We start from the raw sequence: 12560 nt of genomic DNA, 5'->3' as shown, positions 1-12560 counted from the left end.
CATTTAAAGACTGCATGGATGAACTACAAAAATTGTTCATCCCAGTTTGGCAAAAGAATAAATCGGGGAAAGTAGTACATCCGTGGATAACAAGGGAAATCAGGGATAGTATCAAAGCAAAGGATGATGCGTACAAATTAGCCAGAAAAAGCAGCATACCGGAGGACTGGGAGAAATTCAGAGACCAGCAGAGGAGGACAAAGGGCTTAATTAGGAAAGGAAAAATAGATTATGAAAGAAAACTGGCAGGGAACATAAAAACTGACTGCAAAAGTTTTTATAGATATGTGAAAAGAAAGAGATTAGTTAAAACAAATGTAGGTCAGAAACAGGTGAGTTGATCAAATGAGTGGGCAAATGTTTGGCAGATGCAGTATAATGTGGATAAATGTGAGGTTATCCATTTTGGTGGCAAAAACAGGAAAGCAGACTATTATCTACTAGGAAAAGGGGAGATGCAGCGAGACCTGGGTGTCATGGTACACCAGTCTTTGAAAGTAGGCATGCAGGTGCAGCAGGCAGTGAAGAAAGCGAATGGTATGTTAGCTTTCATAGCAAAAGGATTTGAGTATAGGAGCAGGGAGGTTCTACTGCAGTTGTACAGGGTCTTGGTGAGACCACACCTGGAGTATTGCATACAGTTTTGGTCTCCAAATCTGAGGAAGGACATTATTGCCATAGAGGGAGTGCAGAGAAGGTTCACCAGACTGATTCCTGGGATGTCAGGACTGTCTTATGAAGAAAGACTGGATAGACTTGGTTTATACTCTCTAGAATTTAGGAGATTGAGAGGGGATCTTATAGAAACTTACAAAATTCTTAAGGGGTTGGATAGGCTAGATGCAGGAAGTTTGCTCCTGATGTTGGGGAAGTCCAGGACAAGGGGTCACAGCTTAAGGATAAGGGGGAAATCCTTTAAAACTGAGATGAGAAGAACTTTTTTCACACAGAGAGTGGTGAATCTCTGGAACTCTCTGCCATAGAGGGTAGTCGAGGCCAGTTCATTGGCTATATTTAAGAGGGAGTTAGATGTGGCCCTTGTGGCTAAGGGGATCAGGGGGTATGGAGAGAAGGCAGGTACGGGATACTGAGTTGGATGATCAGCCATGATCATATTGAATGGCGGTGCAGGCCCGAAGGGCAAAATGGCCTACTCCTGCACCTAATTTCTATGTTTCTATGTATCGTCTTTCCGCTGGCTGGTTAGCACGCAACAAAAGCTTCTCACTGTACCTTGGTACATTTTACAATAAACTGAACTGAATTCTCTGGACCAGTTTGTACTTATGTTTCTTTTTTTTTTCTCCTGTGTCTCCAACTGCTGGTTTTTAAAGTAATTGTTATTCCCTCAGTTCCATCCACTTCTCCCTAAAGCACACGCGACTTCCAACTGTTTTTTAGTTCCGATGAAGCGATCATGACCTGAAATGTAAATTCTGTCTCCACCCACCGATGATGCTCGATTTGCTTCCAGCACTTCCTATTTTTGAAAGAGCCTATACTGCACCCATGAAATTTGGCAGTGAGTGTCTGATATTTCTGGTTGCTCTGCCTTTTATTGTAATAAGAACATCAGCAACAATTAAAAGCAGGTTGGCCATGTAGATCCTAATTTCCTGCCTAATTTGCTGTTTGGTAAGATCATGATCTGATCTTGGTGTCTGCTCCACTTCCCAGCCCAATCCCTTCAATTTTGCATCACCTAAAGGCTAGAGCTCTATCCATTTATCTTAGATATTTAAAAAAAAAAGTGCTGGAGTAACATAGTAGGTCAGGCAGCATCTCAGGAGAACATGGATTAGGGACATTTCAGGTTGGGATGCTTCTTGGGATGATTGCTTTGGAATGGGGGGGGTGGGGGGGGAGGTAGGTAGAAAGCCAGAAAGGAGGAAGGGCAGGACAAAGCCTGGTGAGTGATAGGTGGATACAGGCGAGGAGTATTTTACATCGGCAGATGGTTGGACAAAGGTCAGAGATGAAGGTGCGAGATAAGGATAGAAGACGTGTGAATAAGCATGCAGGTACAGCAGGCAGTGAAGAAAGCAAATGGCATGTTGGCCTTCATAACAAGAGGAGTTATGTATAGGAGCAATGAGGTCCTCCTGCAGTTGTACAGGGCCCTAGTAAGATCACATCTGGTGTATGGTGTGCAGTTCTGGTCCCCTAATTTGAGGAAGGACATTCTTGCTATAGAGGGAGTGCTGCGTAGGTTTACAAGGTTAATAACCGGAATGGCAAGACTGTCATATGCTGAGAGAATGGAGCGGCTGGGCTTGTATACTCTGGAGTTTAGAAGGATGAGAGTGGATCTTATTGAAGCATATAAGATTATAAAGGGTTTGGACAAGCTAGAGGAAGGAACCATGTTCCCGATGTTGGGGAGTCCAGAACCAGGGGCCACAGTTTAAGAATAAGGGGCAAGCCATTTAGGAGATGAGAAACACTTTTTCACACAGACTTGTGAGTCTGTGGAGGCCGGTTCTCTAGATACTTTCAAGAGAGAACTAGATAGGGCTCTTAAAGATAGCGGAGTCAGGGGATATGGGGAGAAGGCAGGGACGGGGTACTGATTGGGGATAATCAGCCATGATCACATTGAATGGCGGTGCTGACTCGAAGTGCCGAATGGCCTACTCCTGCACCTATTCTCTATTGAAGCCAGAGGAAGGAATATAGGGGATGGGGATAAATGGGTACATGTCCAAGTGGGACACAGGGAAGAGGAGTGAGTTGAACGGGGGGTGGTTTTGCGGTAAGATGCTTAAAATTGAAGAGTTCATTTCTCATGCCGTTATGTGGTGAGCTATTCAACGGAATAGGAGGTGCTGTTTGTCCAGTTTGCATGTGGCCTCATGAAGCCCAGGATGGAAAGGTCAGAATGGGAATAGTATGGGAAGGTACGATGGTTAGCAACTGGGAGATCCAGTGGGACTTGGTGGACTGAACTGTTCCAGCACATTGTGTCTTGGAATGTTGACAGAGTTTCCTTATTTTCTTCATTTGAGGCTCACAGTTTTGGGGGCACGCTGCTGTTCGAAGTATAGCACGACTCGTATTTACTTGCCTTGTAATTAGTCAGAACCATCCACTGTGGATAACTCACAAGTTGCAAGTTCACTGAGTAGGCACCATGTTTCAGTAGTAAGATGATAAGGCTGATGATAAGGATAATCTAAGTTTATTTTACCAATCTAGAGCTGTGGGCAGGTGGAAATAATATTTGTAAGTATTCCCCCTGAATTAGATGTTGTGATTTCTATTTTTATTTAGATTTTGGAAAGCTTGGTACTTTTCATATTTACTTGTTAGTAAATGAGATAATATTCCTATTGGATTTTCCGTCTCAGATGCTGGATGCTTTTGCGAAAAATGGACTCATCCAGATAAGTGCAAAAAGTAGCAGAGTCTTTCTGTAATGGGGACGGTGTGTGTTCCTATGAAGGGAAGAGTACTTTGTGATGCCGTAAACGGAGAGCCTCTGTTAGTAAGCAGAGTATTCTTTACTGGGGGAAGAGATGGTGAAGGCTGTGTATCAACATTTTTGGATTGACTATGCCAATAGTTATAAATTTGACACCAATACCCTAATCGATATTAGTTATCAGTACAAAACAAATGTAACAAAAGCTGTAAAACCACAGGTGGGTGAAGTGTGGAAAGAGGAAGAAGCTGCCAGTAAAATACCAAATCCTGACTATTTAAATATGAAGGACATTTATCATTTATTCTATCCTCAATCGAAAAAGTCTGATGGATTTCTTTCCACATGCTGGGAGAAGTGTGGTCCCTGCAACACTCAAAGCTATCCATCACCTGAGTGATCACATTCTCCACCACAAGCACCGTGGCTTCAGGGTGAATTATCTTGTAATGATGTGACACAAACACACATTAAGGTACAACACATATTTATTTAATCACTTACAGCATAAGATCTGCAGTACGTTACAGCTCCGAGCTGCTACATCTACTGGCTGGCGTAGGCGAGCTCTTGATATTATAAAGCACGTACTAGGCGGAGCGACGACTAATAAACACTATGATTGGCTAGCATGCAGTAGCCCATCTACATCTCTTCTTGTAGAAATAAAAAAACATCGGTGGCTAAGCAATATAAGTGGAATGTTAAGAACATACTAGCAAAGTTATACAAAATCACCATATCTAACGGGTGGCCTACAAAACCGTCCGGCCCTCGTGCGGCAAGGGACCGCGTCACCTCCTCTCGCGGGAAAAAAGACCGGGGAGGGGAGTGGGGCAATGACCGGCGGCACGACAGGCAGGGTGGGAGATGAAATAGGCGAGCCAGGCGCCAAACGACACGGGGAGACCGCGGTAGGACTGACGGTTGGTGGTGGGGAAGCTGGACCGACTGTGGGAGTGAGCACGAGATGGGGGGCATCAGGATATGGAGTCGCAAGAGGCGGTTCCTTCACATGAAGGATGTGTTGACGGTTGCGTCTGTAAATGACTCCGTCCACTTTGACCAGGTATGAACGTGGTTCTTTGGCAGGGCCATGGATGAGTCCCAGTCGTGCATGGCTCTTGTCGGTCTGCAGACAAACTTGTCCACGTGCAAGAGGTTTAAGTGGTTTGCCAGACTTGCCGAAGAACCGCTTCTGCGTGTCACGTTTAATTTGCAGTTGTTTCTGAACTGCAGGTGGGGAACAAACTTGTGGCTGTGACAGCTGCTGGGAGACAGGCAGGGGAGCACGGGTTTGGTGACACATCAGTCGTTCGGCAGGAGAACCTAGTATGGGATCCCGTGCAATGTTCCGTAGATTGAGTAGGTCCAGGTATACGTCAAATTTGGCAAGGTATGATCGTTCCATGTGTTTTGCACTCCGAACGGCGTGTTCGGCGAGTCCGTTGGACTGCGGGAACTTGGGACTGCTGGTAACGTGTTGAAAGTCCCATTGTTTAGCAAATTTTTTAAAAGCTTGGCTGGTGAGCTGTCTGCCATTGTCAGACTGAATACGAGCAGGAGAGCCATGCATGGAGAGGTGTCGTTGCAGCTTCTCAATCACTGCCTCCAAAGAAATGGTTTGCAGTAGGTCTATTTTGAACCAGCCCGAGTAAGAGTCAACAAGAACCAGATAGAGTTTCCCGTGCTACTCGAAGATTTCGGTGGCTAACGAGGACCACGGGAGAGGAGGGACTGGTTGCGGCAGTAAAGGCCGCTTCTGCTGATGTGGCGTCAGGATTTTGTAGACAGTGGATGTTTCGGTTCATTCGCGTATGTATTTGGTAATTCCGGGCAAGTAAAACATGCTTTGCGCCCTTTGGATGGTTGCCTCCATGCCGGGATGGCCCCTGTGGACATCATTATAGTATTCGTCCCGGAGGGCTGCTGCAACCACTGCCTTGTGGCCCTTGACTATGTTTCCGTTTTGTAGCACTAGTTCGTCATGAACCAGGAAGTAGGGGAGTATTTCGGGTGGGGTGTTGCACTATTTGTCGGGCCAACCGCACCGGATGACTGTGGACAGCAATTGTAAAGTCTCATCAGCAGCCGTGTGTTCAGCTAGGCTGCATAAACGATTAATTGGCACAAACGAGACCTTCATGACTGAGAATTCATCCTGTTCGGAGAGTTGTTGTTCGTTGGTTTTACGCGGGGCTCTGGATAGCGTGCCTGCTATGTACATGTCTTTACCTTACTTCTAGACGATGATGAAATCAAATCGCTGCAGTTGCATCAACATTTGCTGTGCTCGTACTGGGGCAGCTTGGATCGGTTTGTTCAAAATGGTGACCAGCGGCTGGTGGTCAGTCTCGATGGCCACGGTTTTACCAAAGATGAAGTCCTTGAATTTAATGCAGGTGAAAACCACTGCCAGCAGTTCCTATTCGATCTGGGCGCAGCACTGTTCAGTGTCAGTTAGTGTACGGGATGCATATGACACGGGCTTGAAATCGCCGTCAGTAGTGGCCTGCAGGCACGCTGCGCCTAGCCCGTACTGGGATGCATCGCAGGTGAGCGTTACTGGTAACTCAAGATCAAAATAGGAGAGTGTAGGTGCGCTAGCCTACTGCAGTTTGATAGTGTCGAAAGCTCTTTGGTGCTGTGGATACCAGGACCATGCCGCATCCTTGTGTTTCAGTTCTCCCAGGGGGGCTGATATGTTGCTGAGGTTGGGAATACATTTTCCCAGGGTAGTTAACTGTACCGAGGAATCATTGTAAACTCACGACATCAGTAGGAACCGGCAGTTTGTTGATAGCTGCAGTTTTCAGCGGATCAGGTCTGAGACCGTCGCTGGTAAAAATATGTCCGACGTAAGTGACCTCAGGAACTCGAAACCTGCACTTTAGTGGATTGAGTTTAAGCTGAATGTCTTTGGCACGGTCGAGTACTCTCTTCAGATTGGCATCATGTTCAGCCAAGTCGCGACCGTAGACGAGAATATCATCAACAATGATGGCGCACGGGTACTCTGCAAACAATTGTTCCATGGTGCGCTGGAAGACTTCACTGGCGGAATTGATGCCGAATAGCAGTCTTAGAAATTTGAAGCGGCCAAAGGGTGTGCTGAACGTGGTGAGTTTGGACGAGTTTGGGTCTAGTAGAATCTGCCAAAAGGAGCTTTTGGCATTCAGGACCAAGAATACTGCCGCGTTGCCAATCTGTGCAGCAACATCTCCTGTGGTTCGCATTGATTAATGTAGGCGCTTGATGGCAGTGTTAAGATCTCTGGGGTTAATGCAGATACAAATATCCTCCTTATTTTTCTTAGTTGCAACGACCATGGTGGCAACCCAGTCGGATGGGTTAGTTACCTCAGCAATAACACCCAATGAGACCATGCGTTTGAGTTCAGCGTGTATTCTGTCACGCATGGCATGTGGGACACGATGTGGCACGCGGACCACGGGTGTGACTTTAGGATCAACAGTAATGCGATATTTGACAGGTAACTTGCCAAATTCATCATTAAACAGGCTTGCATTAATACTGAGCAAAGTCTCTGAATTTGCTTTAACAATGTAAAACTGCAAAGTACGGGTCTGTTCCTCTACAGTGTTTTAAATCAGCTTTTCCGAGTGGGTGCAGAACCTCTCCCCCATAAGCCCGAAGAATTGCGGAGGCCTTATCAATACATTCAGCATTGCAAATTTTCTTGAACTCCCTTAATGATATGACATTGACTTTCGCGCCAGTGTCCACCTTGGCGAGAAGAGGCCTGTTATTCACGAACATGGTTATTGCAGGGTCAAGTAGCTCGTTAGACGAGGGGAGGAGGGAGTGGATGGCAGAACTGTTATCTACACTTTCTGAGAGCGAAGCGGGGGACGACAACTCAGGCTCTTGGGAGACAGTATCAGTGAACTTCTGCTGAAGCAGGTGCAGGCTTGTCCTTGAAGCATTAGGAGTCACACGGGAATGACAGCATGAGCAAAATGGTTTAATTTCTTACAGAAATTGCAAGCTTTTCTGTAAGCAACACAGAACTGACGACCCTTTGCATGAAAATAGTTACAATTCTGACAGCGAGCAGTAGACCCAATAGGGGGTTTGCGAGAGGAGAAGTCTGTAAGATTAACTATATGTTGCTGGCGGGGACTGAAAGGCACTGGATCAGTATGGGGAAACGTTATCTCGGAAATACGGCAGGCATGTTCTGCTTGGTCAAGGGTCAATTCAGTGTTTCGAAGAAGCTCAACTCTCAGCTTGCTATCAAGCATTCCACCCACCAGTTGATCGCGTACGAGCTCATCTCATAAATCACAAATATGACAGCGTGTAGCCATGTGCTTCAGGCCGCTGATAAATTGTTCAATAGGCTCATCGACCTGTTGTAAACTAGCATAGAACTTGGTTCTTTCAATAATATGGTTTGAGGCCATATCACACAGTTCTCTGAACTTTCAAAACCACAGGGTCATCTATTGTTTCTGCAGGTATACGGACCTGACCTTGGCGGAGTTACTACTAACAAGTACTATGATTGGCTAGCATGCAATAGCCAATCTACATATCTAAAGAAATAATATTGGTCCTAGAAAATCCACAGCTTGTGCTACATAGAAGGACAAAGGCAGCGGGGCCATGGGAACATCTCTAAATGCAGATTTCCCTCCACTCACCCCTGCCCAATAACAGCACCTTCACCAGGACTGCATCAGTTCAAGTTCCTCCGGGTGGGGGAGTGTGTGTGTGTGCGCACGCGCGGAGGTGGTTTGTGTGTGTGTGCGTGGAGGTGGTTCGTGTGTGTGTGCGTGGAGGTGGTTAATGTGTGTGTGTGAGGGGGTGGGGTGGATAGTGTGTGTATGTGTTTGGGGAGGGTTGGTTAGTGTGTGTGAGACGCCGCAGGCCGCCCCTTCCCCCCCGCAACCGCGCGTTGAGGGGACGGGACCCAACGAGCCCCCCTTGCTCTAGTCTATACCTAACAATGCCTCAGAAAAGCAACCAACATCATCAAAGAACTCCCATCCCAATCATTCCTCCTTCTTCCCACTCCCGACGAGCAAAAGACACCGAAATGTGGAAGTGTGCACCACCAGAATCAGGAACAGCCTCTTCCCCTTTGTTATCAGGCTGCCATAAGCTGGAGTACTGTCCAATTCACGTCTACCCCACTGCAGACATTGGACTTTGTCTATGTAACTGGTGTGCTACAATGCTGAGAACTACTGTATGTTCTGCACTCTGTATCGTTCCCTTTGCCCTACCTATTGTACTTGAGTTTGACTTGATTATATTTATGTATGGTATTTTATCTATGATAAAACATAATACCATTATCTGATCTGATTAGAGAGCGTGCAAAAACAAAGCTTCTCATTGTACCTTGATACACATGATGACGATAAACCTAAACCTGTAACAAAAATGTTTTTTTCTATCACCTAATTGAAATCAATGTAGAAATACTTTTGTACTTTTGTATTTGGTTTCCTTGGGTGTGGGAGGTGAAATTTACAGTTCCTAAAGAAAATACTGTCAAATGCATTCTGGACTACCAGCTAATGAATTTCCATCTTTCATTAAACTTGTGTGAATATGATCATTTGGGGTCTTCAGATTCGTTCAGTCCGTTAACTCTTAAAACACCTAATAACGTGATTGGAGAAACCATTACAGCTTCAGTTTACATAAATGGAGAAAATGGGCTCATTTCACGAATTAAAGTGTTGTCAACTTAACACAGCATAGATGGATATTGACGTGCAGGTACTTAAAAATAATTACGATGCACCCGTGTTACCTGCATAGTAGATCAAATTACTTCCTGAATTTTCCTTGAGGGAATGAACATAGCTGTTGCTAGCAATGCCGTGCATATCAAGGCCTGGTGAAATAATGTGATGTGTGAGTTTTAGTTTAGTTTATTGTCACATGTATCGAGGTGCAGTGAAAAGATTGTGTTGCGTGCTGACCAGTCAGAGGAAAAACTATACATGAATGAACAAATACTTTATTGCCACGTGACAAGTCACAGTGAAGTTCTTTGCTTGCATACCCAAATGGAGCTTACAAAGTACCCCCGCGCCAGGTCCCATTTGTTCTCCTCTCCTCCCCCTCCCTCACAGCGGTCCCCCCACAACGGGTCCTCCTTTGTCCATTGTTCTCCCCCCTACCCTCACAGTGGATCCTCCTTTGTACCTTCCCATGATTGCAATCGAGCCATCCACGGTGCACAGATACACTGTACAGATAATTTGATATATTAACTATCTTCTGCACTGAAACCCATTGCTCATGCCGCTTAGCTGTTTCTGTGTCTTCTTGTGGACAGATATAACCTTTCATTTTCCAAGGGATTTTTAATGTGCTGCGAATATATATGAATAAATTGTTTGAAAAACAATTCTCTCTTTCCGTACACAGATGTAGAAGAGATGGAGTTAAGTTGCCACGAAGTGCCAATATATGTAAGTACTTATTTTCCTAATAACTGAATTTCTACCTTTAATGAAGGTTGTGTCAAAATGAAGTTTGGCTGATGGTGGAGAATTAATCCTTTCCCATTTCAGGTAGCCAAATCTCATCAATTTCACCAAATCTCTATAGAAATTTGGTGAGCTATCATTTGAAATTCTGCGTGCGGTTTTGTTCTCTATACTTAAAGAAGGATATTTTTGCTTAAGAGCCAGAGTAGCATAGATTCAATAGATTTATTCATGGAATGAGGCTGTTATCATGCAGGGAAAGATTAAATAGGAAAGATTTATCCCTACTTGATTTAGAAAAAATAAAATGATCAACAAGCCAGAAGGTTTTGAAGGATTGAGAAGGTTGATTCTGAGCAGCTATTTTCAGCAGCTGGAGTGGGCTGCTTGGCTTGCTTCTGTTTCTACGTCAATTGTATTTACATATTCCTTCGCAGTCACTAAAGTAGACCATAATCTTTCAATTAAGACCACCTGTGGATGGCTACCAATTAAACCGAACTATGAACTTGCACGAGAGATTCCACGCTTTTGTTTTGTTTTGGTCTCTGTTTAGCACGACTTGTATTTTTCTATTTATTGAACGTCTTTTTTTGCAAGTAACACATAGGGCGGCACAGTGGTGCAGTGGTAGAGTTGCTGCCTGACAGCGCTTACAGTGCCAGGGACCTGGGCTTGATCCCGACTACGGGTGCTGTCTGTACGGAGTTTGTACGTTCTCCCCGTGACCGCGATATTCGGTTTCCACTCGCAGTCCAAAGACGTACAGGTTTGTAGGTTAATTTGCTTGGTATATTTGTAAATTGTCCCTAGTGTGTGTAGGATATTGATAATGTGTGGGTATCCTTGTTCGGCACAGGCTTGGTGGGCCGAAGAACCTGTTTCTGCGCTGTATCTAAACTAAACTAAATGTACAAATTTCATTGTTCTGTTTCAGTAAAGTATGGCATTTAAACACTCTTGACTCATGGATTGAATTCTGAGCAACTTCTGCACTATATGATGCTGTGTGGCTTTGTGTGCAGTCAGAATATTGGAATTATGCATAAACATCCAATTACATCATTTTTTCTAAATTAAATTCTTCTGTCGAGTGCAAAAACATATTGCGGCATGCAAAATAACCCACAGGACCCCTGTTTTCATTTTAAAACATCTAAAATTGGTGGCTGAAATTCAAGTTATATTTTCTTTGGTTTTCGTGCATAATTATAGAATCAGAAAATGAATTATTTATAGTCAATACTAGTCATGTTGTGGAAGATTTTGCAAGTTACTTTGTATTAGCTGCATGTACTGATTTTGGTTTAAAGGGTGAATCATTGAAGGTATTTCCTCATGGTTTTATTTTGCTGCTCAATGTTCTATCTTATTCAGGGCAGACTGCCCTTGGAATTATGCCAGTGTTATATTAATTGGCACATAAAAAGATCCACATAAGAGATTACCCCATGGGAGCAGTATTAGGGCATTCGGCCATCATCGTCTACTCTGCCAATCAATCATGGCTGATCTATCTTTCCCTCTCAACCCCATTCTCCTGCCTTCTCCCCATAACTCCTGACACCCGTACTAATCATGAATCTATCCATCACTACCTTAAAAATATCCATTGACTTGCCCTCCACAGCCTTCCGTGGCAAAGAATTCCACTGATTCGCCACCCTTGAATGCCCTTGAGCACCACCACAGCTTGAACGACCAACCTGTGTCACAATGCTATAAAAGAGGTGTTGCCTTACAGCACCAGGGGTCGATCCTGACTATTGGTGCTATTTGTACAGTGTTTGTACATTCTCCCTGTAACCACATGGGTTTCCTCTGGGTACTCCTGTTTCCTTCCACACTCCAAAGACGTGCAGGTTTGTAAGTTAATTGGCTTCGGAAATATTGTAAATTGTTCCAAGTTTGTAACATAGGGGTAGTTTGCTGGTAGAGGCGGACTCAGTGGGCTGAAGGGCCTGTTTCTGCATTGTATATATAAATGTGTAATAACCCAGGATCCGCACATCAATAGAAGTTGTTTATTATAGTAAACACACAGAGAAATACATAGGTGTTGTAAGCTCAAACTCAGCTCAAATACATAGGTGTTGTAAGCTCAAACTCAGCTCAAATACATAGGTGTTGTAAGCTCAAACTCAGCTCAAATACATAGGTGTGTAAGCTCAAAAGGTGTTGTAAGCTCAAACTCCAACTAGAGGCTGGACTAACGGACTAGATAATATGAGACACTCAACAACATGAATGTTTGAGTGCACAGCGGCATGCAGTAAAACATGACATGGATCAGGCCAACTAATACTGAGTGATCTACATCCTCCTTAAGTATAGTAAATCATGCAACTAAATAAGCATATAGCTAAAACTTCCAATGTATAGTAGTAAGACACCATGCTTTATAAATAAGCAACTAAGCCGTGAATAATATGAATAAGGAAGAGTACAATGTGGCCTAAGTAATGGAAGCCTGAAATCGGTATTTAATACACCCTTTGTATTTAAGGTTAGGCCGACAAACCCATCCTATACACGTATGGTCCAGGCCCTCTGCTGGAGGGGCAGGTGGCCTCATATCTGGTGGCGGTTCAACAGGCTTTGTGGGAGACTACATGGGTGACACTACCTGTGGTCTTGTAGGTGATTTCGCCAATAACACCGGTGGC

At 44.4% G+C, this 12560-nt stretch overlaps 1 protein-coding gene across 1 annotated transcript in view; it reads left to right on the top strand.

Moving 5' to 3' along the window:
• LOC129695309 (rho guanine nucleotide exchange factor 28) overlaps window positions 1–12560 on the top strand; it is a 91655-nt gene that overhangs the window by 41359 nt on the left and 37736 nt on the right. Inside the window, exon 2 of the mRNA XM_055632139.1 lies at window positions 9833–9876. Within this exon, the coding sequence (XP_055488114.1) occupies window positions 9844–9876 (33 nt within the window). The 5' untranslated portion in view covers window positions 9833–9843. The remainder of the gene's footprint in view (window positions 1–9832; window positions 9877–12560) is intronic.

This window comes from Leucoraja erinacea, chromosome 3 (assembly GCF_028641065.1).
Source record: "Leucoraja erinacea ecotype New England chromosome 3, Leri_hhj_1, whole genome shotgun sequence".
NCBI classification, from domain to species: domain Eukaryota; kingdom Metazoa; phylum Chordata; class Chondrichthyes; order Rajiformes; family Rajidae; genus Leucoraja; species Leucoraja erinaceus.
The sequence above is the reverse complement of the archived record's forward strand: the minus strand, read 5'-3'. Positions and strand labels throughout refer to the sequence as shown.